The sequence below is a fragment of the Ochotona princeps genome, chromosome 15 (genome assembly GCF_030435755.1).
Source record: "Ochotona princeps isolate mOchPri1 chromosome 15, mOchPri1.hap1, whole genome shotgun sequence".
Lineage (NCBI taxonomy): Eukaryota > Metazoa > Chordata > Mammalia > Lagomorpha > Ochotonidae > Ochotona > Ochotona princeps.
The window spans coordinates 5,722,988-5,746,081 of record NC_080846.1 but is presented as its reverse complement, the minus strand read 5'-3'; the positions used below and the strand labels follow the sequence as shown (position 1 = coordinate 5,746,081).

The window sequence follows — 23,094 nt, the reverse complement described above, 5'->3', positions numbered from 1 at the left end:
CCTCCATTCCTGCAGAGATGATAGGCCTGGGACATGCCCCAGCCCTGTAAGCCACACCATACACCCCGTCCCAGGCTCCCCCTGCCTAGGGACCTCTCAGTCACCCTGTCCGTCCTGTAGGCGCAGACTCCATCTGATGACCAGGGGACTTTGCCCGTAACACATCACTGTTCACTTGCTTATCATACCCTGGATGCTGTTGGGAGCAAAAGTCACAGTCTGTGGGGAGGTGAGAGGGGTACAGATGGACCAGCAATCTGGAAATTTCTGTGCCATAGGAGCAGGTGTCAGGCACCAAATGCAGGGACCAGTACTGGCCAGGCTGAGACGCAGATGCCCACGCAGCCCTGCCCCTCGGGAAGCAAGGGCTGAGCAGAGGTGTGAGGGAGGAAGAGGACAGCACTGTCATGGGGCATGGCGGCAGAGACCCCGCACGTGGCACTGTCTTGTCCTGGGCACCAGCGGGAGTGCCCAGCCCTTGGCACTGAGCCCCTGCCAGCCTTCAAGGCACAGCATTGGCTCGTGTGCTCTCAGTTCTATCTCTGTTCTCTCTGCAGGGGCCAGAAGGAGCAATGCCCAGTGGCAAGGGACAGATACTTTGTTCAGGATGTTCTGTTAGGCTCAGAGCCGAGCAGGGTGGTAGAGATCGGGGCTGTGCCCTGGGACCCCCAATTTATGCCTGCCTGCCTGCCTTCCTTCTTTCCTTCCTTCCTCAGTTTATTTTTATTGGAAAGTCAGATATACAGAAAGGAAGAGAGACAGAGAGGAAGATCTTCCCTCTGATGATTCACTCCCCAGGTGGCCACAACAGCTGGAGCTGTGCCGAACCACAGCCAGGAACCTGGAGCCTGGAGCCTCTTCCAGGTCTCCCACACGGGTACAGGGTCCCAAGCCTTTGGGTTGTCCTTGACTGCTTTCCCAGGCCACAAGCAGGAAGCTGGATGGGAAGTGGGGCCGCCGGGATTAGAACCAGAGCCCATATGGGATCCTGGCACGTGCCAGGTGAGGACTTTAGCCACTAGGCTACCACACCAGGCCCAGGACCCCCAATGTCTTAAAGATAATATTTGTTATTCCAAGGGCCAAGTGACATAGGGGGAGACAAGTGCCTGTAATAGCCAGGCCTGGGCCAGGCTGAGGCCAGAAGCTAGAAACTCTACCTGGTCTCTCACAAGGATGGCAGGAACCCAAGTACTTGAGCCTTGTCCAGTGTCTCCTAGGATGCATTAGCAGGCAGCTGGATCAGAAGTAGAGCAGCTGGGACCCAAGCACTGGCCTCACCTGCTCGGGCACGTTTGCCTCTCCCCCAGGTTCTCATGTGTCACCAACCAGCCACTGAAGCCTCTGCTCCCACTCAGTAAGAACCCCTAACCCCCTGACTCCCACCACTCCCTCAGCAGTCTGGTGAGCACTGGACCACTTGCAGGGGTTCAGTTTTTTGGTCCTGCCCTGTCTCCTGCCTGCCCCACCCTGCTTGGTCCCAAGCACAGGGGGCTGTCTGCAAGCTATCCTGTGTGTAACCCTTCTGTGCTCCGTCCCCAGAACACCTGGAAACCCTGCTGAGAGCTCTGGCTCAGGTCTAGCAACCCTCTGCCAGACAGGGAGCAGTGTCCAGCCCAGGGAGGGGCGAGAAGGTAGGCATGCAGTTTCCTGACTTCTAGCCTTGACTGCTCCTGACCCGCAAGTGCCAGGCTAGGTTAAGGTTGGCTCCCCATGCAGATACCAGCTGACACCTGCAGGAGTGCCTATGGGTATCCATGTGCCTGGGGGCAGGCAGAGGCCGGTGCCTGGGTAAACATGTGCCTGGGGGGTGCCTGGGTATCCATGTGCCTGTGGGGCAGGCAGAGGCCAGTGCCTGGGTGTCCATGTGCCTGGGGAGCAGGCAGAGGCCGATGCCTGCTGCAGCAGCCACGACCTGACACTGCTTCACCTGGGGAGTCGTGGTGAGGTGGGCCAGTGGAGGGGACAGTGTGCAGGGATGGCCTTGGGTGGGACAGGTGGAGTGCTGGATGGGAACCATGGACTGCAGGGTAACATTGGACACTTCACCACTTAAGGGAAGACCTAGGCTTGTGATTCGACCTTGGTGAGCCTCAATTTTCTCATCTGGGAAATGGCAGTGGGGTGCCAATGTAGGGATACAGAGCTGAAACATTGAATCCAGCCCTGTCAGGGAAGCCCTGGGGAAGGGGTAGCTTGGGAGTGTTCCCACTTTGGTTATGACTGGAGTTTTGGGATACTGAAACTGTGGGCTGGAACCTGGCGGATGGCAGCCTGTGTAGGTCAGAGTGCCATGAGTGCAGAACCCGCCCGCTGGACTTCAGGCACAGGTGATGGGATAGGGGGGCTATCAGCAGAAGTGGGGGGCTGGAGAGCCTCCCCACTGAGCCTCCAGAAGTTGGGCCTTTCCCTGGGTCTTTCCTGGCCATTGGGCTGCTCCTGGTGGACTTGGGGATGAATTCACAGCCCCGGGCACCTCGGACATGTGTGGCACCAACCAAGCGGTTCCTGACACCTGCCCTCTGGCTTGTGACACCTCAGGAGGAAGAATTCCTAATGTAGTCCTGGAGGCCAGGGGAGGTGGTGGTGCTCCAGAACCAGCCGGGGAAGAGTAGCTGCAGGGAAAATTCCCCAGAGTCCGAAAGGCTGGATACAGGAGTTCAGTGGGTGCACCAAGAACTGGACAAGTGGTGCTCCTTTCAGGCCCAGCACATAAGTCTGGGCCCTCGTGGGGGTGGGGCTTTGGGGTCCCTGGTGTCCTGGTGTTGGATCCTTAAAGCCTGGTGAGACCTTGATAAATGCCCTGAGAGGGGTGGTACCAGATGGTGGCAAACAGTTCCACCCTCTCCTCCCCCCAGCGCCTGCCCAGGAGCAAAGGCATCTGGGAGGGGCCAGCTGCATGGGTCACCTGGCAGGAAGCCAGACAGAAGGGAGCGGAGCAGGCATGTGCAGAGCGGAGCAGCAAGGCTGTGGCTTCACACCTGTCCAGATCTCCCACATCCTACTGTGGGGGGGGAATGCCATCTTACTTCCACACTGCGAAGACGGACGCTCAGAGAGGCCAAGTGACGTATCTAAGGGTGCATACTTAACAGGTTGCAGCGCTGGGATTCAACCAAGTCCTGCAGGCTTGCATTGACCATGTGCCACAACATGTTTGGCCTCACAGCAGCCCTACAGGATGGGGAAACCAACATGCCAGGATGCAGTCAGTCCCTGGCCAGGGTGGCAGGCAGCATTCACTGTAGCCCTGGAGTTACTGACCCATCCCCAGGCCTCAGAGGCTGCTGGACTGCACAGGGCTTGCTGAGGTGGGGGACGCCTCCTGCCTTCTCTTCCGAGATGGGCAGTAGCCTTGGGTGGTCCAGGGAGATGGACCTCAACTCCAAGTCAAGATGTCCTTTGCAGCAAGTGACCTGAGAGAGGTGATGAGGGTGCTCCCCTGGGCCACTTCCTGTCTCACGGCAGACTCTGAGGGTGACACGAGCCACCTCCACAATCCTGCACTTTTCCAGGAGTGTTCTGAGCATTTTCCAGGTGTTGGGCTTGGCTGCTCCTTGCTGGATGCAGGTGTTTTCTGTCCTCTTCTCACAGCTGGAGCAATTGAGCCCCCCGAGCTGGCGGCCTCAGAGATTGGGGTTGGGAGCCAGGCAGGGAAGGGGGCCAGAGGGGAAGTGGCCATCACGACCCAAGTCCTGTAAACCACAGATTTAGGTGGGGCCAACTCAGGGCACCCTCCTCTGGTGCGTTAGGACCCTGGTCAGCGAAGCCAAGCTCAGGACCATGGAGAGCTCCCCACGAGCCCAGTTGTCACCCCCGTGACAGCTGTCAGTGTGTGTCTGACCCAGCCCGCTCTGCCAGCCCCACACTGTGGCTTCCGGGGAGAGGAGCTGGCTGGGTCCAGACTGGGCCCTGGCTCTGAGGTCACGGCTGGGTCATTGTGATGGCTGGTTTTGGGTGTCAGCCTTGGGGAAGTGGGCAAGCGTTGCTTTTAGGCATCCCTGGGAGGCAGCAGAGTGCTGGGGCTGTGGAGAGGGTGGTCCACCCTCCACGCGGGTGGCACATCCGAGGGCAGACACAGGAGAGGAGGTTTTGTGTGCATCCCCTGCAGCGGGGATGCTCTTGGTTTGGATGTCAGGGATCCAGGCCTCGCACCAGCAGCCCCGGGGCTGTCTCACCCTGAGCCTGAAATGGAGGTTTCTTCTCTCTGCTTCTCGGAGCCTTTGGGTCTTGGACTGAGCCACACTCCCTGCATCCCGGGGACTCCGCTCTGTCCCTGGATCAGGACTTGCCAACCTCTGTGATCACGTGAGCCAGTTCTATCAACCCCTCTCACCTGTCCATCTGTCATCTCTGTTGGTTCTGTCCCTCGGCAGGACCCTAATGCAGACTTGGGCTTTGCAGTCTCACCCGCTGAGCCACTAGCCCAAGTGGGAAGAAAGTAGGAAGGAGTGGAGGCTCCCCGCTCCAGCCTCTAGGCCATGGGCACTGGCCCCAGGGGTCCCCGACTCTGCTCTGAGACAGGGAGGCACCTGCTGGGGGTGGGGTCTGCCAGGGGCTCCCCTCTCAGCCTCTGCCTGCGGCCATGGGTGGACACTCATCCACAAGCCTCTTTCTCTTCTCCACCAGGCTGGAGTGTGACAGTAGGAACAAGGGCAAGCGTTTACGGAGCTCACACTCTGTGCGAGGCTTTTGACATGAATATTAAAAAAATGTGTTTACAGGTGGGAGTTGTGGCATAGCAAGGTAAAGCTACCACCTCTAGTGCCAGCAACCCGTATGGGCACCTGTTCCAGACCTGGCTGCTCCACTTCTAACCCTGTTTCCTGTCCATGTGCCTGGGAAAGCAGCAGAAGGTGGCCCAAGTGCTTAGGACCCTGCACCTACATGGAAGACCCAAATGAAGCGCCTGTTTTTGGACCAGCCCACCTCTGGCCGTTTAGGGCCAGTTGGGGAGTGAACCAGGGGATGGATCCCTGTGCGTCTCCCCCTCTAACTCTGCCTTTCAAGAAAATAAGAAAAATCTTCATTTACAAATGAATTTATATTTTTACAAATAAATCTTTATGTTAAAGGCAGAGTTACAGAGAGAGACACACACACAGAGAAAGACGTTTAATCTGCTGGTTCACTCTCCAGGTGCCCACAACAGTTGGAGCTGGGCCAGCCAAACCAAAGCCAGGACTGGGTCTCCCATGGGGGTGCCAGGGCCCAAGTGCTGGGGCCATCTTCCATTGCCTCCCAAGTGCGTTAGCAGGGAGCTGGATTGGAAATGTGGAGAAGCTGGGACACTCCAGTACAGGATGAGTATATCCCAAGCAGCGGCTTACCGTGCTATGCTGCAGAGCCTGCCTGGTGGGTGAGGAGGAGTAATTCACCCGCGTTGCCATGCAGACAGGATGTGGCAGAGCCAGAGTCTGGACTGGGCAGGCTGTGCGTGCGCAGGTCTGCTGAGCTCACAGAGGTGGCACGCCATGACATAGGCAGGACTGGCTGGGCCTCTGCCAAGTGCGTTTCCGTAGGCTCTGCCAGGCAGACACCAAGGAGCAGTTAGCCTAGCAGCAAGTGCTGAGAGATACACAGGAGCCAGGGCTTTGATGAAGTGGGCAGGGCCAGGGTGATTCTGCCCATTTTCTGGATGGAGGAGTTAAGGTTCCAAGAGGTCAGGTGATCCGCTGTTGTTCACAGGGGCCCACGAAGCCCAGAAGAGGGCGAGTCCGTGCTTTCTGCAAGGAGACAGGGAGCAGGTGGGAGGTCTGGCCTGGGGCAGGGGTGCTCGGGTGCCAGGGGGTCCGGCTGTACTGCAGAGCAGGTGGTAGGACATCCCTGGGCAGTGTGGCGCCCTGAGGAAGGGCCCGCGCATGGTCGCTGGACAGCTGGGATCAGCCCAGCCCGTGGGAGGCGCCCACTTTGTCCGCAGTGAAGCTTGTATCTCCGGGCAGGTTCTGGCATCTAGGCGCTCACCGGGCCTTGAGTTTGGCAGGTAGTCAAGCCCAGTACATCGTGGGAAGCAGGGTGGGAATGTGTCTCAGCAGTCTAAACAGTGATCCCCACCTCCCTCCTGCTCCCAGCCTGCACGTGGGGCTCACAGGCCCCAAACAGGGTGCCCTGCACGCGGTTGTCCTGTGGACTGGACAGATCACGCTGCAGGAAGAGCAGCCGAGATTTCGGTTCAGACGAGACCAACGTTTAGGTTCCAGTGCTGGGGCCAGCTGGTGTGGGACTCTGGCTGTGTCCTTGACTTTCTGCCTCGGGGGAGCACAGCAGTGGCCAATGCAGGGCCCCTGTGGGGTGCCCTCCACTTGAGGGGTGCATGGAGGGGGCCTTCTCCATCCCAGACACGGTAGATCCCCCCTCGCTACGGACTGCACACCTCTCTGGTGGACCCATTGCACCCTGCACTATGCACCTCTGGCCCAAGCCACCTTGTCTCGCCGCTGGATGGCGCAGCAGCCTCCTTACGGCTGCCCCTGCTCTGCCCTTGAGACTAGCAGTGGCCCAAGTTGTTCCAGCTGAAGTCAGTCCCCACCCCACCCCTAGAGCTGGGCAGTGATGGCCATGTTTCCAACCATGGCCACAGCCCTGTGGGATCTGAGTCTGCCCTCTGGGGCACTCCCATGTAAGCTGCCCTCTTGTCTGGAACATTCTTCCCTCGTGACCCGGGCTGAGATACCACTGCGGGAGTTGGGGTTTTCCAGAGAAATGGAACTGGCTGCATCCAAAGACCGTGACTTACTGCTGGTCAGGGGCGTTGGCTTGGGCCACGCCGATCTACACCTGGACGCCTGTGGTATGGCTCAGGCCAGATCCCAAAAGGAACAGCTCCAGAGCAGCCAGCTGTGGGAGTCCTGGCACCCTGGTGTCCGAGGGTGGCAGCTCCAGGATGGAGGAACGGACAGGAAGTTGCCTTTCCCTGCTCCCCACGGGGAAGGCGGACCTCTGGCTCTAGTCCCCGAGCACCGACCCCCTTGCCAGCCAGCTCCCCCCAGACTCCCGGCAGCAGTGGGTTCTCAGTTCCTGAGGTGCACCTGAGTGCAGTCCAGCTGTCACCTGTCGGGGGTCTCCAGGCACCTGCCCCCACCAGCTTGTTTCATCACGGCACTCACGCCCCTTTGCTTTGTCCTTCTCCTGGGCGTGACTGTCTCAAGTGCAATCTGCCCAGGTGTATGTGAGCTTCTAGGTTGCCTTGCCCGCGCTGTGCCGGCTGCAGGTGCGTGGGGCTGGGTCCATCCGTGTGGCACAGTCACCATGCCTTCCCACAGTGGTTGTTGAGCAAACGAGCAGCACAAGTTAGGTGAACACCCGTCCCCCGCTGCTGTGTGCGTCCCATGTGCTGGAGACCGTGTCACCTCCCAGGCTCTCTTCACTGTCCACAAGGGTCTCTTTGTGGGGGTCCCATCCCCCTCCTTGCCTTGGACTTGGCAGATGGCAAGGCTGTAGGACAGTTCCACCATCAGGTGGCCCTACAGAACTTGTGAACTATGTGACACTGATTGTGTGGCGCTGTGAAAGTTATGTCATCTCCCTGGCCTTGGCGTCCCTACCTGTGCCGTGGAGATGATGTGTGGTGGGGGAGTCCGGGAGGTGAGGCGTGCGACACACTCAGGACACAGCCTGGCACTTGACCTCAGTGGGGGTTGGTCTCACTGTTGCACCTGACTGTTGCTCTGTGACATTTTTTTTTTTTACAGATTTGTTTTTATTGGAAAGGTAGATCAGACTTGTGGAGAGATGGAAAGATCTTCCATCTGCTAGTTCACTCCCCAAGTGGCTACAACAGCCAGAGCTGAACTAATCTGAAGCCCAGAGCCTCTTCTGGGTCTCCCACGCAGGTTCCAGGTCCCCAGGCTTTGGGCCGCCCTCGACTGCTTTCCCAGTCCACAAGCAGGGAGCTGGATGGGGAGTGGGGCCGCTGGGACGTGAATTGCTGCCCTTATGGGATCCTAGCACTTCTAGGATGAGGCTTTAGACATGGAGCCATCACGTCAGACTGCAGCATCACCCGCTGTGCGACACCTTGTAAGGCAGGCAAAAGTGCCACCTGCTGGGGCTCGGCTGAGTCCTACAGCATCAGCTCACATCTGGGACCCCCACGTGCCATACACTGCTGTCAGCCTCCATGAAGAAGACAGGGGCTGAGTTCTGGCTGGGCAGCCGTTTCCTAAGATTTTTTTTATTGAAAAGAAAGATACCTAGGGATCTTCTATGTGCTGGTTCACTCCCAGATGGACACAGCAGCTAGGGCTGAGCCAGCCCAAGCCAGGAGCTTCATCCTGGTCTCCCAACGTGGGTGCAGGGGCCTGAGCACATGAGCCACAGGGAGCCGGGACACTAACTGGCACCCATAGAAGTGGGCGTGGCAGGCAGTGGTCTTACCCACTATGCCACAACACTAGTCCCTGGCCATCTTAATGTCCTTCAGATCTCATTGGTGTCCCTGAACCTCAGTTTCCCCGTCTGTGGTAATAGGAAGTTACAGGGACCTCCTAGGGTGGCTTGGTCACATGAAACCCTGAATATCCCAGCCCATTTGTTTATTCCACTTTACCCATTGGCTCCTTAGTGTTCACGGCCCCAGCCACGGCCCACAGACCAGGAAGAGATGAAGAGGAGGAAGCTGGGTCCCAGGGAAAGTGGGCCTCACCTCCGTGCCTCAGAGCCCCCAGGTGATTGTTGGGAGACATGCTTGGTCCCACCCACCCCAGGCCTTTTCCTGAAAGCTTTCTGGATCCAAGAGGGGCACCTGTAAGTGTGTCTTCAGACGGGCCCCGCAGCCGGCCGAGGTTACCAGATCTTGGAGGCCAGCCTGGTCGGGGCGGAGGCAGCTGGGTCACGCTGACCTGGGCAGGGCCACCCTGACTCTGGGCTGCTGTCACCTGGTGGTGGCAACCCCAGGACATGCCCGTTCCACTTCAGGGGCAGCTTAGTCCCTCAGGCTTGGCATGAGGGGTTGTGGGGGGGAGGCACAGAGGTGACACAGAGAAGGCAGGACATGCCCTTGTTCTTGCGTGCTAACCCTAACTGCCATACTTAATGCAACATGGAGAGAGGAGACACCAGACATCAAGGTGGTGCAGGGGGCAGCCCCGGTCCTGTCCTCCCTGCCCATGGGCAGCTGCAGGTGTCATGGCACCAGAACCACCTGGACACTCAGGGGAGTGTCTTCCCTGTTCATTGTGGCTTGCTCGTTGCAAGGAACAGAAGGCTATCACACGCCAGGAAGTTTACTCATGATGGCACACAGGTAAAGTCTGGTTCAGAATGGCGAGGGAACTGGTGAGGTCCTAGTTGCTTCAAATCCAGTGTGTATTTCTCTCGACATTCCCCTGCTCAGAGGAGGACACCCCACTGGTAGGAAGGGCACCCTTGTAATCCTGAGGAAGGACCAGAGAACTCAGAAAGAGCTGGAGGAAGGAAGGAGAGTGACAAGGGCTGGGCTTCTGTGACTCGTTGGGTGCCCACTGCGCCCACTGGCCAGATGGCTGTAACCCAGCACACCTGTGTACCCGCCTGAGCTCGTATGGAGGTGGCTGGTGGCGTGTCTGGTCAGTTTCCTGGTGTGACACAGGTGCCATGGAGCTGAAAATGTTAGCAGCAGGAGAGGCTGGGCGAGGCATGTCAGGACCCCGTGTCCTGTTTTTGCAATGTTTCTTTTTATAAAAAATATTTTTTATTTTTTTAACTGAAAAGTCAAGATACTCAGAGAGGAGAGATAAGAAGATCCTCACTTTAGCCGAAAGGCCGAGAAGTGATTTTTTTGCAACATTTCTAATCAACTACAAATACTCTAGAGGTTTATCTAAACTAGGAAAAATATATACATATAAGAGTCCTCACAGCCATGGACGAATACAGTGTAACAGAAATAAATGGTGTCAGCCTGCCCATACATGGAGGGACTCATTCATAAATAGCCGTGGAGTGCGACAGAGCATGTCTGAGCAAACAGCAGCTCTTATTTCCATGGATACAGAAAGCTTTTCATTCCCTCAGGGATGGAAGGAGACAGCTCAAGGTGATAAACTTGGTGAAAAACGTTCAACTGGGGCTGGTGCGATGACCCAACTGGTTAATCCTTCATCTCCAAGCGCCAGCATCCCATATGGGTACCGGTTCATGTCCTGGCTGCTCCACTTCCCATCCAGCTCCCTGCTTATGGCCTGGGAAAGCAGTCGAGAACGGCCCAAAGCCTGGGGACCCTGCACCTGTGTGGGAGATCTGGAGGAAGTTCCTGGCTTCGGATCGGCTCAGCTTTGGCCGTTTGCAGCCATTTGGGGAGTGAACCAGCAGATCGAAGATCTTTGTCTCTCTTTCTCTCTGTAAATCTGCCTTTCCAATAACAATAAATAAATCTTTAAAAGCAAATTTTAAAAAAGTTAACCAAGAGCAGAATAGTGGCAGAGAAAGCCCTTCACATCCATTTGCTTACATCTGGAATCAGCCTAAGGCACCTCAGGGGGTTGAGGGGAGGATTTTACTGTTCTCTTCCTTAAATATACACCCTGAAAGGTGTGTCAGTGTGTCCATGAGAAAGAAGACAGAGAAGTTATACAGAAACACAGCGCCCCCCCGCGGGGGAGGGGGACAGTGCAGATGGAGGTGCTCCCTGGTCTGTGAGCTCCACTGTGGTTTGAGTTTTTCTCAGGATACATTTTACTCTTGGAGCCAAAGCAGATGGTGCAAGCTGCTGGGTCCAAGTTGGGTGGCAGGTGGAAGGGCTGGTGCTGGGTCTATGTGTGCTCCCCAGGAGGAGGGCTGTAGGAGCGGAGGGGGTGTCCAGGGGACAGAGGCAGTCGCTAGGGTTGGGGAGTAGTCTTCAGGTCTCCCTCGCAGGACAGGAGCCGGGCGATCCCTCACTGTCTCACTCTCTCCCTCCCCGTCTTTGCAGGATGAAGATGAGGCGCTACAAGCTCTTTCTCGTCTTCTGTATGGCCGGCCTGTGCCTCATCTCCTTCCTGCACTTCTTTAAGACCCTGAGCTATGTCACCTTCCCCCGGGAACTGGCTTCCCTCAGCCCCAACCTGGTGTCCTGCTTCTTCTGGAACAGTGCCCCCGTCACGCCGCAGGCCAGCGCCGAGCCGGCCGGCCCCGACCTGCTGCGTACCCCGCTCTACTCGCACTCGCCCCTGCTGCAGCCGCTGCCGCCCAGCAAGGCTGCAGAGGAGCTGCACCGCGTGGACTTCGTGCTGCCCGAGGACACCACCGAGTACTTCGTGCGCACCAAAGCCGGTGGCGTCTGCTTCAAGCCGGGCACCAAGATGCTGGAGAAGCCATCGGTGGCGGCGGTAGCAGCCGGGGCAGCTGGGGCAGCGGCAGCAGGGCGGCCAGAGGAGAAGCCCGAGGGGGCCGAGGGGGCCGGGGCAGCAGCAGCAGCAGGTGCAGCGGCAGGGACAGGGGCGCGGCGCTCGCCACGACACAGCCTGAGCGCACGGGAGCGTGCGCCACGGCGCAAGTGGGTGGAGTGCGTGTGCCTGCCGGGCTGGCACGGGCCCAGCTGCGGCGTGCCCACCGTGGTGCAGTACTCGAACCTGCCCACCAAGGAGCGCCTGGTGCCTCGCGAGGTGCCGCGGCGCGTCATCAACGCCATCAACGTCAATCACGAGTTTGACCTGCTGGACGTGCGCTTCCACGAGCTGGGCGACGTGGTGGACGCCTTCGTGGTGTGCGAGTCCAACTTCACGGCCTATGGCGAGCCGCGGCCGCTCAAGTTCCGTGAAATGCTGACCAACGGCACCTTCGAGTATATCCGCCACAAGGTGCTCTACGTCTTCCTGGACCACTTCCCGCCGGGCGGCCGCCAGGACGGCTGGATCGCGGACGACTACCTGCGCACCTTCCTCACGCAGGACGGCGTGTCTCGCCTGCGCAACCTGCGCCCCGACGACGTCTTCATCATCGACGACGCAGATGAGATCCCTGCGCGCGACGGGGTCCTCTTCCTCAAGCTCTACGACGGCTGGACTGAGCCCTTCGCCTTCCACATGCGCAAGTCGCTCTATGGCTTCTTCTGGAAGCAGCCAGGCACCTTGGAGGTGGTGTCGGGCTGCACGGTGGACATGCTGCGCGCCGTCTACGGCCTGGACGGCATCCGCCTGCGGCGGCGCCAGTACTACACCATGCCCAACTTCCGACAGTACGAGAACCGCACGGGCCACATCTTGGTGCAGTGGTCGCTGGGCAGCCCGCTGCACTTCGCCGGCTGGCATTGCTCCTGGTGCTTCACGCCCGAGGGCATCTACTTCAAGCTCGTGTCGGCCCAGAACGGCGACTTCCCGCGCTGGGGCGACTACGAGGACAAGCGCGACCTCAACTACATCCGCAGCCTCATCCGCACGGGCGGCTGGTTCGACGGCACGCGCCAGGAGTACCCGCCCGCCGACCCCAGCGAGCACATGTACGCACCCAAGTACTTGCTCAAGAACTACGACCAGTTCCGATACTTGCTGGACAACCCCTACACGGAGCCCCGTGGCACGGTGGCGGGGGCGTCAGGGGCCGGAGCCGGGGGTGCTCGGCGGGGTGCTGCAGCGCCCGAGGCCCGGCTGCCCGCGCCGCCACCCCGCGGCAGGTTGGACGCAACGGGAGGCTAAGGCGGCTCCACGAGCTCTCTGCGTCCTCGGTCATCCTGCCCTCCTCCACGTGCCCGTGGCAGGCGGGGCCTGCCCTTTTCCCTGCCCGCCCCACCCCTGGGGACCCTAGAGAGGTCCGGAAGGAAGGGGAGGGGAAGGGAAGGGAGGGGAACACGGCCCTGCCGTCCTCAGTCCCTTTTCAATCAGGAGTCAGGCCTTTTGCTTGACAAAGAAAACAAACAAAAAAACCACTAATCCCTCCTGAAGGAGAGGTAGCAGGCCGTCTATGCAGCCCTTTCCCACCCCCTCACCCTCACGAAGAGTGCCTGCTGGTCCCTTGGAAGCGCAGAGGCGGCCAGGTGGCACAGGTGGGCAGCCACCTGCCGGGCACTGGCCCCCCGTGGGGCAGCCCTGAGAGGTGTGTGTCTACATAGCTGCCCTCCCTGGGGGGCAGGGGCTGAGGGAGGGGCGGGCTGCAGCTGGAAGAGGCGCTGGCCTGTGCTGGGCCCCCACCCTGCTCTGTGGAGCCCCCACCCAGTCCGGGGAGCCCTTGGGGGAGGGGGCGCTTCCTCCCCGTAACTTTTCCCTGGATGTTTCGTGTTCAGTCCCTGCCCCTTGCCCTGCCCCTCCGTGTGTGTGTGTTGGGAGGGGGCCTGGCTCAGGAAGGGACAGGAGGTTGTCCTGGGCTGAAGAAAGTTGCTGACGCCAGTTTAGATCACCTCATTCCTCTTTGCTCACTGTGTGGAGGCGGGGCTGGTTCTAATGTCGTTGGGTCCCTGAGCTACAAGATGGTGGTGGCCTCTGGGCCGGGGAGGCGGATCCAGCCACCAGCCCAACTCCGCTTTTCTTTGTGCCTGCAGAGTGGCTGCGCCTGCTCCCACCGTCAGGTGCCTGGGGGTAGCAGGGAAAAGCAAGGGAAGTAAAGGTGTGAGCCCAGATGGTCTCTCTGGGCCAGGGCGGGGTTACAGAGCCACCAGGAGCCTTGGCAGCTCTAGCTGGGCTGCGGAGTGCTCAGCAGGGAGAAGAGGATGCCTAGGGGGATGGGGGGCAGGTGACATCATGGGATGTCATGGAGCTGCCGGCATGGGTCAGAGCCTGTGGAACCAGCTGCTCCTGCTCCCTGAAGCTCAGTGGGGGTGAGCCCATAGCGGGTGTGATGAGGAGTGGCCCTCTCCCGGCGTCTGCTTGTGTCAGGGGTGTCCGTGTCTATGCGTGTGCGTGTCTGCGGACGGGCATGGGTGCATGCTGGGTGTGTCTTTGTACCTGTCTTCATTCAGGTGTCTCTGTAAATAGATGCTTGTGTGTGGATGTTGGAGCCCAGCCGGCCCTCCCCCATCCCAACCCCGGAAAGTGGCTGGGACGGGAATTCCGTGGTGGAAGGGAGGTGCTGCAGGACCTGAGTCAGGGGTGCAGGGTCCGTCTAGCCATCTGTCTGTCCCAGAGTCTAGGGTGTGAGAGGCCCTGGCCCTCAGCAGGCTGCACACCCAATGCCCGCAGCTCCCCAGCCACACCCTTCACCACCCCCCCAGGTGGAGGGGCAGCCCTTCCTGGGTATTTTAGGGGTATTCCCTGATGGCCCAGAGCTTGCTGGCGGGGAGGGTGGCAGGGTCCACAGTATCCTTCCATCACACCCTGGGGGGGGGGTCCCTTCTTTAAGTCGTGGCAGCCCACCTCTCTGGGTCCTCTTGGGTCTCAGATGACCCTGGAAGTGGGGCTGTCCTCATGGGTCAGTGGGTGCAGCAGCTTGCCCACTGTGCCGTAGCACCCTCGGCCCCAGTGGGCATGGCAGGTCCTCCGCCCTAGGACCAGCAGGGTTCCTAGAACCCCAGTCTGGCTGCTGTAAGAGATCTGCAGAGCCAGTGACCCCAAAGGAGAGGAAGACAGCAGCAGCCAATTGGGGGCCATGTTTCAATGTAATCAGGGCACCCACTTGGGGGTCAGTGTGCCCTAGGGCTGCCCCCCCACCATGAAGGGGAAGCCTGTGGAATGTGAGCGCCAACACACGTGCCACCGGCAGGGTTCTTTCCACAAGAGCCACTGGCGCCAGGACCATGACCCTATTCACTTTTTCCCCCAGGCGCGGGTTGGGGAGAGCTCCGGAGGGGACGAGGTGAGAGCTGGGGTGGGGGTGGGGAGTTGCCCGAGAAGGAGGTGTGGCCCCGGGACGCGTGTAATTTAAGAACATCAGTAATCATAAGAGTATTATTTTTTTTGTAAGGAAAAAAATCGATATGTACATTCTGAAATCATTTTCTCTCTAAATGGTTGGATTTCATTTCACCCTTAAAGGGATGCTTAAAGGAGAAGATAACATTAATAATAAAAGCAGCTACAAAGTCTATGGGGTGTGCTCATGCGTGTCTGGTTTGTGGGTCCCCCCACACACACCCTGAGGCAGGAAGGGGCGGGAGCCGTGGCTCAGGGCGCACCCGGGGCTGGGTGGACAGATACCATCCTGGTGTGAGGTTCCCTGGCTGTGTCCTGGGGGAGTCTCAAGGTGGAAACAGACACCCTGACCCCTGCTACACGCCCTGTCAGGTGGTTGTGCCACGTCATGTTACGCAGGAGCCTGAGACTCCGGGACAGGAGCAGATGCCAAGCACTGCCCGCCTCAACACCCAGTGAGGCTCCAGCTGCCAGTGCTGGGGCTGGGGAGCGAAGGAGGTGCAGACACCCCTCCTGGCCACACGAGGGCGCTGGTGTTCTGACCTTGAAGGCCCAGCATTTCTGGAATTGATCAGAAACCACTTCCCTAAGTCTTGGAGCACCCAGGAATTTTTGGGCATAGCCCAATGGAAGAAGAGGACCCACCCAGGGCCAGCCAACCTCCTTGGCCCCACACATGCTGTTCTAGTGAATTCCTAGAGACTATTATAGCAGGAAACCGATTCCTTTATGTTAACTGAATTGTCCTGCTTGCTACAAAATGTTCTGAAAGTTAACCCATTGCTCTGCCCAGGAGCAGGCGGACAGCTGGGAAGGAACACATGTCTGCATGGCCTGCACAAGGATTGCCAGGTAGGTGACCCCAGAAGGGATGCCTACACCATGGAAAATACCCATCCGCCGGTCAGCGATGGCCTCTGGTCAGGGGAGGGACCTCAGCCCAGAATCCGCCCAACCTCACAGGACCACAACAAGGAGGCAGGGAGGTCCCCACCTGCCCTGTAAGGGCTCCTGCATACCCCAGGAAATCCTCCTCGCACAGACCCGTGTTGGAGGAACCTGCACATACAAGATGGCTCGTCTTGTCTGGACCCTACCTCTCCCGCAGTGAAGGAACTGGCCTCCCGCAGCATTTGTATCTATGGTCACCACACCTTCAACATCTGGGATGCTCACAGCTTCTGGGGACAGGACCTGAGCAGCCACGTGAGGCTTGGCCACAGTGTCTTGGATATGTTACCAATATGTGTGTTCTTATGGGCATGGATACCAGGCACCATCTGCCCTTAGTTATAGAAGAACCAGCCCAAAGCAGTGAGGTGCAGAAGGGATTACGGAGTCGCTGGAGAGGTCAGGGTCGTGACTAGTACGTTGTCACCCAGCTGTCTCTCTGACACTTCCCAACCTGTGTGGTTTCTGTTCTGAGACAGGTTGATGTCTCATGCCTGCAGGACGGCTGCAGGGGCTCCAGAACTCACACTCTCTTACCTTCATTCTTAGCATGGAATAAATGGAAAGCTCGTCTGTTTCAAAGTCGGGGGTCTGAGCCCCACTGCCGTGAGCTTGTTCACAAGAACATCCTTGAATGGCCTGGTTGGAGGAGACTCAAATCAGCCTAAAGACGGCAGAACTCAGTCTCTACTGGCTGAGAAGAGGTAGGTCCTTCTCCCCCCCCAAAAAAATAGGGCACAGGTCTCACCTGGGTCTCTCCTGGGTCATCACCCTGGGATGGGGGCGGTCCCAGAGGACGCACCTGCAGGGGTGAGCATGACGATGCTCACAGTTTGGCCCAGAGCCCAGGGCAGCAGGTAAGCGCTCCAAGTGGGAGTGACCAGCCCCTGGACCTTGTTCAGCGTGGTGCGAGCGGCACAGGGCCCTTGCACACTTCCCTTCCAGAAGCTTCTTCCCTGATCATCGGTGCCTCTGCCGACTCTTGTGACATTCTCCCCAGTGAGCAGCCAGCCCAAGGATGCAGCTGCCTGCTGGACAAGCTGCCAGGCTGCCTCTCCCTGCCCACCTTGTGGCTGCTAGCCAACATTAACCATGCGGGACGCCGGGCTCCCACCCCCAGAGTCCGTGTACTAATCTCTTGTCCAGCCTCACATGCCTCCCTCAGAACTACACCCTCCCTTGGGTGTTTGTTAGGCCCCACTGCGGCGTGTTGGCTGTTGCGGGAATGGTGCCTGGGAAGCAGACGCCCACAGCCAACGTGGCTCTGCGGGCGGACCTCCGCAGCCCGCACCTCCTCCAGTAGGTCCCAAGTCCTGCACCTCAGCTCCAAAGGCACCCCTGGATAACTGAGCCAAGTGCTCCGTCCTACTCAGCATGGACTGCTATGTGGTCAGGATGATGGCTTTGGGGGACCCATGACCCAATTCAGGCTAGTGATAGGACACAAATTGCTAGAAGTTTCTGGAAAGGCAGTCCTTTCTTCCAAGAAAGATGATAGAGACTTTCTTCTTTTCAGGGGAACTGTATCTTGTCACGGCCCAAACTACTTGTGGGACTTCCCAGTGATGTGAGCCCTACAATCCTCCTTCTTAAAGACATTTTGGTGCGGTCTCCCGCTGCCCACAGCCCAAGCACTCTAACACATGTAAGGAAAATACTCCTTGGGGGATTTGCGTGGGCTGTTCTCACAGCCCGAAACCCTCCGCCACTATTTTGCAAATAATTCCTTTTCTCTCTTTAAAGGGGTGGCAGGTGCTCTTGAGGGGCCTGACTGGATATGCCCTTCTTCCCACTCCTGCGTTTCCCACCGCCCCCAGGGCTGTGCATTCCATACGGTCTTGTAAATGCCTACTCTGGGTTTCTTGGAGCAAACTGGGAACAACTCAATGGCTGTTGATAGAGTGATTGGCTAAGCAAGGGTGCCTTGTAACCAGTGGAGGGGCTGGAATTTGAACCCAGGGCCGTTTCCATGACAACACAGTACACTAGACCTGTCTGATACCCTGATCCTGGAAGGCTCTGCTCTGTCAACTCCCTCTCCCTGCCCAACCTGAGAATGACAGGGAATTTGTGGCCCAAGCCCCTCTGTGCAAGGACCTGGTGTCAAGGCTTGGCTGCCCTACCCCCATCCCTGGTTATTGGTCCTGTCTGGCCAACACTTGGCATCTGTGCTGATGTCATACTGGAGCAGCCCCAAGGCACGGTTAAGAACTCCAGCCTATCCCACCTGCTGGTCACAGACCCAGCACGTTCCATACTAGGCCCTCGTTAGGATGCTGGGCCTTCTAGCAGGTCATGTAACCCACACCATTGCCCATCAAGTAGCCTACCATCTCAGTGGTCTTGGGGCTGGCTTTGTGGTGATGATGTGGGTTGAGTCATGGCCTAAGATGCCAGCATCCCCTATGAACCCTGGTTCTGATCCTGGCTGCTGTTCTTTCAGTCCATGTCCCAGCTGATGTGCCTGGGGAGCAGTTGAGGAGGCCCAGGCACTTGGGCCCCTGCTACCCAAGTGGGAGACCTGGATGAAGCTGCTGGCTTCAGCATGGCTCAGTCCTAGCCATTGAAACCATCTGAGGGTGAACTAGTGCATGAATGATCTCTCTCTGTCTCCTCGTCTCTTTCCCTCTTGTCTCTCCTTCGCTAACTTGGCAACGGTTGGTCAAGGCCTTAAGGGTCTATAGGCTGAGGTGAGAAGAAGATGACAACTTTATGGGCTTTGCATGTCTTAGCAAGCTCCCAGTTTACTAGAAGGTTTTTAGGTGTCCAATTTACCGGACCACCACTTCTAGAAGGTTCTTAGCCATCCAATATACTGGGACTGCTTCTAGAAGGTTCCAAAGGGAACGCTCAGTTCTGCAAAGCTCCAAAAGGGTTACCTTGACCTTCAGCTCTGAAAGCAGCCACCTGAGATTGGTGTGGGCATGGTGTTTGTTTTTGCACATCTCTTGGGAGACTCCTGTCTTCATGCAGCAGAACGTTCTTCCCTTGGCCTGTGGTGGTTTGTCCGAGTCTGATGGCCAGCCATCCAGCAGCCATCCCAGGCTGCCCCCTTTGTGACTGCCATTCCCTTGATCCCCTCCTCTGTTTCTGCTGACTGTGACAGGCCCCAAGAAGGCACTGAGTGGGCAGCATGCACCTGGAAGCTGGCTGAGGTGTCTTGGTCTGGACACGGCCGATAGGGCCAGGTGGGTCTCTGCCAGCAGGGATGGGGGTGGAGAGGCTCCTGTGCCTCCTCCGGTGGAGCACAGCCTCCCTAGCCTCTATCCATGAGATGCCAGGAGCAGCTGGAGCTGTCCAGGTGCTGCTAAGTGTCCTCCAAGGGAGGAGCTGCTGGCGTCCCCGGTGGGCCCTTCTGAGCACCTGGCATGTAGGTGCCGACCCTGTGCTTGCATTTTTTTGCCCAGCTTCCCTGTGCAGGGGCTGCCGGCGGCTCCTGGGGCATCCTCTTTTCCCTTGTGGGTAGGAGTGATGTTCATGGCTGGTGGGTGGGGTGGGGGCGTGGGAGGGCGGGCACAGTTCCTGCAAGGTAAGAAACAGGGAATGCGGCGCCTAACAGGGACCCTTCTCCCTGGGCTGCGCTGCCCCCTGGCGGTGGGGACGGGCACCTGCTAGCGAGCTCTGTCCTCCATGACGTGTAGGATCTGGGGCGGCTTATACCACAAGGCCCATCTTACGCTGGGGAAAGCAGATGCACACACGTGGGAGTCATGAGACATTAGAAAGATCAAATAAAACCAGGCCCAGGAAACAGCACCAAATAAAGAAGGCTGTGGAAAGAGGTATGCCCTTGTTTCCTCTTTATTTTGCTGATTTATTTTTAAGAATTAATTCACTTATTTGGAAGGCAGGGATAGAGAGAAAGAGAATTTTCCATCTGCTGGTTCATTCTCCAGGTGGCTGCAATGGCCAGAGCTGACCAATCTGAAGCCAGGAGCCAGGAGCTTCTTCTGGGTCTCCATATGGGTTTAGGAGTCCAAGGCTTTGGGCTATTCTCCACTGCTTTCCCAGACCACAAGCAGGGAGCTGCATGGGAAATAGAGTAGCCAGGACTTGAACTGGTGACCATTGGATTGTAGCATAGGCAGATGGAAGCTTTACCCCTGTGCCATGAGGTTGGCCACTCAACTCCTTTTTTACAGATGAGAAAACGGAGCTTCCAGAATTTGTTCTAGAGTGGTTGAAATCTGAAGATGGGCAGGTTGTGTGTCTCCTCGTATCAGGGTGCCCAGCATCTTTCAGGGCCCCATTTTCACTGAACACTGACTCATGCTGATGCGCACCTGGTACCTGGCCCTGCCTTGGTAGCTCCTCTCCGGGGCCTCACGTCTGTATTGTTATAAATAGTCCATAGGGCTGTCTACCCCGCCCCCACACACAGGATATGCTCAGCCTAGCCCTGAGGACCCCTGCCCTCTGGCAGGCCCTGGGCAGAGCCCCCTCTCCTAACACTGGATGAGATTCCAGAGTGCATGTATCCGCCAGGTAGGCGTCCGTGCTCTGGGAAGAGCCTGCACGGTCCCAGACGGCATCGTTTCTGCTTCGCCGGTCAGCTTGCGGTGACCTCTGGCCAGCTTCTGCTGCACTCCTGCTGGCACACGCTTTCCTCCTCTGATGTCTCACGTGAGAAGGTGGGGGAAAGCAGCTCTCCCACTGGGGAGCTAGCTGGTCGTTAGAGAGGGTCTCCTCAACTTCCAGTGTTCAGCAGGCTGGTAGGAACCCCCAACCCCACCCCCAGCCAGGAAGGAAAGACAAGGCGAATGGACCTGTGACCAAGCATGGGGGATCCGAGGGCCGAGTGCTCACGCAGCAGCGAGGCCCGGGAGTGTGCAGCCTTGTCACCTCTCGGCACATCTAAGCCACTCTAGGGGTCTTCTCAGCATCGCTCGGGAAGACGCCCCATCTGTTTCTCTGGAAAGACACACAGAGGCACAGCTCCCCTGGCGCACTCCCCAGTGTGTGCCGCATAGCCAGGGGTGGGTAGGAACCCACGTGCTTTGGCCATCCTCGCTGCCGCTCAAGGTTTGCATTAGCAGGAGGCTGGGCTCAGGAGCCAGGGTGGACCCTGAGGGAGGATGTGGGTATCTTTGCCGCTGGGCTGGGCGCTGGGCTGGTGCAGCTCAGCTAACCGCCCTGCTGTTGTGTCCACCCTGCATCGGGGCCTGGAACTGCCAGAACCATTCCTTGCCCTCCGCTTTCCCTCTTCTAGGCTTGACTGGTCCGTTCTCCACACAGGGTGGCCACCAGCCCACATGGGCCTTTGTGCAAGTAGGGAAGGCACGTCCCTTCTCCAAAACACGTGCGTCCAGCCACGGGAGAAGTGGCGTGGCACTGGCTTTCAGCGGGCTGACGTACAGCACTGCCCTGAGAGATGGAATGCCACGAGGCTATGATGTGGCCCTGGGGGTGGTGCCCTTGTGTAAGATGCACTGTGAACAGCCACATCCAGTGCCCCTAACTCCAGAAACACTCAAAAACTCCCACCTTCAAAACAACCCATGGCTCCTTGTCACCACAATGCCACACTTCCTGATAAACTTTAGGGGGTCTCCCCTGCTTATTATGCTACCTCGTCCCACCTCCTTGGGCTGGAGACGCAGGTGACGAAAAGGCTGTCAGCTTGGACACAGCTGACACAGACTGTGAAGGTGAGTGGGGGCCCATCAGAAGAAGCTGCCATAGCAGGTACAGCGAAAAGCAGCTCTGAGACATCAGCTTCCACCATCAGGGGCCGAGGTATTCCTGGGGCAAGCTCACCAGGAGAAGCCTAAGGAAGGTTCTGAACCGGCAGGTCAGAACTGTGACTCATCCCGGGGATGGCAGGCCCTGTGGGCTCTCAGATTGCTAGGTGCTGGCCTCTGGCCTTGCTGCATAACCTCACAACCATGGGGCACATGGGGGCTGGGGAGAGACTGTCGATAAAGACCCTGAGGAGTTTGGGGGTGCTCATCGGAAGGGTGGACCCTGTGACCTGCCCTTCTAAATGGATAGGGAAGTTCTCCTCAGCTTCCGGTTTGGAGTGTCGCCAGTGAGATGGATTTAGGTCATTACATGCTTTCTTTAAAAAGCAAAGTAGGGCAGCCTGGAGGAGTGCAAAGGATGCATGTTTCAGAGTCAAACAGATTCCCCCACCCCAAGAGCCTCCCCATGGGCTGGCTCTGCACCGTGGAGCCGCCACTAAGCTCAATTTGGTCTTGACTTTCTCATCTACGAAATTAGAGTTTTGCTGCCTGGTTGCAGGGACCCCGAGATGAGCCATAATACAGCTGCAAAGCAGTAAGTCCAACCTCTGGCCTGCAGTAAGTGTTTAATAAAGGGGGCTCCAGTGTGGGTGCTGCCTCCATGTGAGTGGAGGGAGGGAGATCACTGCTAAACTCCCAGGAAAGTGGGAGAGGGAGGCCGAAATAAAGGGAGAGGAGGCAGGAGAGGGAGGGGGAGGCAAAGGAGGAGGGAGGGAGGAGGGAGAGAGCTCTCCCATGTGTCAGTTTCTTCCCCAGGCGTCTGCACCTGCTGTAGATCGCTTGGGGAGGGTGCGTATGGGAATGTGTGGGAGGGGAGACACTGAGGGAGAATGTTGCAGGTGGGGACTGACTCCTGGGGACCTCCATCAACCAGGCCACTACGCTTACAGGGAAATGAGGGGCGGAGACTGCATGATTTAGAGGAGAGAAGCCGGAGAACCTTTCCAGGTTAGACTATTGTACCTAACCGTGCGGGAGATCTCAGCTGGGCTAGTTATCACTGACCGCTGCACACGGAATCTAGAGCTGGAGGGTCTGCTTGACGGGGCTCTACCACAGGACCCGCCAGTGAGAGCTGGGGCAGAGATTGGGCCACATTAGGCTGGCTCATGACGTTAACCAGCATGCAAGAATTGGGTCTGAGGGTCTCCAAAGCTCGCTGGCGCACCCCCTCAGCTTGCGGGAGCCGGGCACCACCGTGAAGGGGCTCGCGGGTTCCACAGACAGGCTCTCAGTGCCTGGCAAGTTCCGGGGCAAGACATTCCCCCGTGGTCCAAAGAAGGCCAGCCGGGAAGGGACTGGAAAAGCCGCTCCAGCGGGCTCCTCAAGCAGACCCTGAGGGAAAGGCAGCCATCTTTCACGCGCCTAGGGGCCGGGGAGGCGGAACAGCAGGGCAGGTTGGAGGAGCTGAGGTGATGTTAGCCTCGGAATTCCCAGCCCCAGGCCAACCCGCGGCGCAGGGATCGGCCTTGATTCCCCCGACAGGATAGTGGGGGCTGTTGCTCTCTCGAACCCTCAGCCCACTCCGGGTCACACCCACTGGGTGCCCACGACCGGAGTTCCAGGGGCGGCCGGGCCCGTGTGCCCTAGGCGGGCGTGTCCCTGAGTGACTGCACGTACGGGGCGGGGCCCAGCTCTGGGGGCGGGACCTGAGTGCCCTAAGCGGG

General features: G+C 58.3%; 1 protein-coding gene across 4 annotated transcripts in view; it reads left to right on the top strand.

Annotated features, from left to right (window-relative positions):
- MGAT3 (beta-1,4-mannosyl-glycoprotein 4-beta-N-acetylglucosaminyltransferase) overlaps positions 1–12,639 on the top strand; it is a 34,471-nt gene extending 21,832 nt beyond the window's left edge. For 3 of the 4 annotated variants that reach the window (XM_058673593.1, XM_058673594.1, XM_058673596.1), the window contains exon 2: positions 10,889–12,639. In XM_058673593.1, coding sequence (XP_058529576.1) covers positions 10,889–12,590 — 1,702 coding nt within the window. In that variant the 3' untranslated portion in view covers positions 12,591–12,639. Of the gene's footprint in view, positions 1–4,039; positions 4,309–10,888 lie in introns of those variants that run through there. The other variant, XM_058673595.1, reaches the window with a different exon arrangement.
- The last annotated feature ends 10,455 nt before the right edge of the window (positions 12,640–23,094 follow it).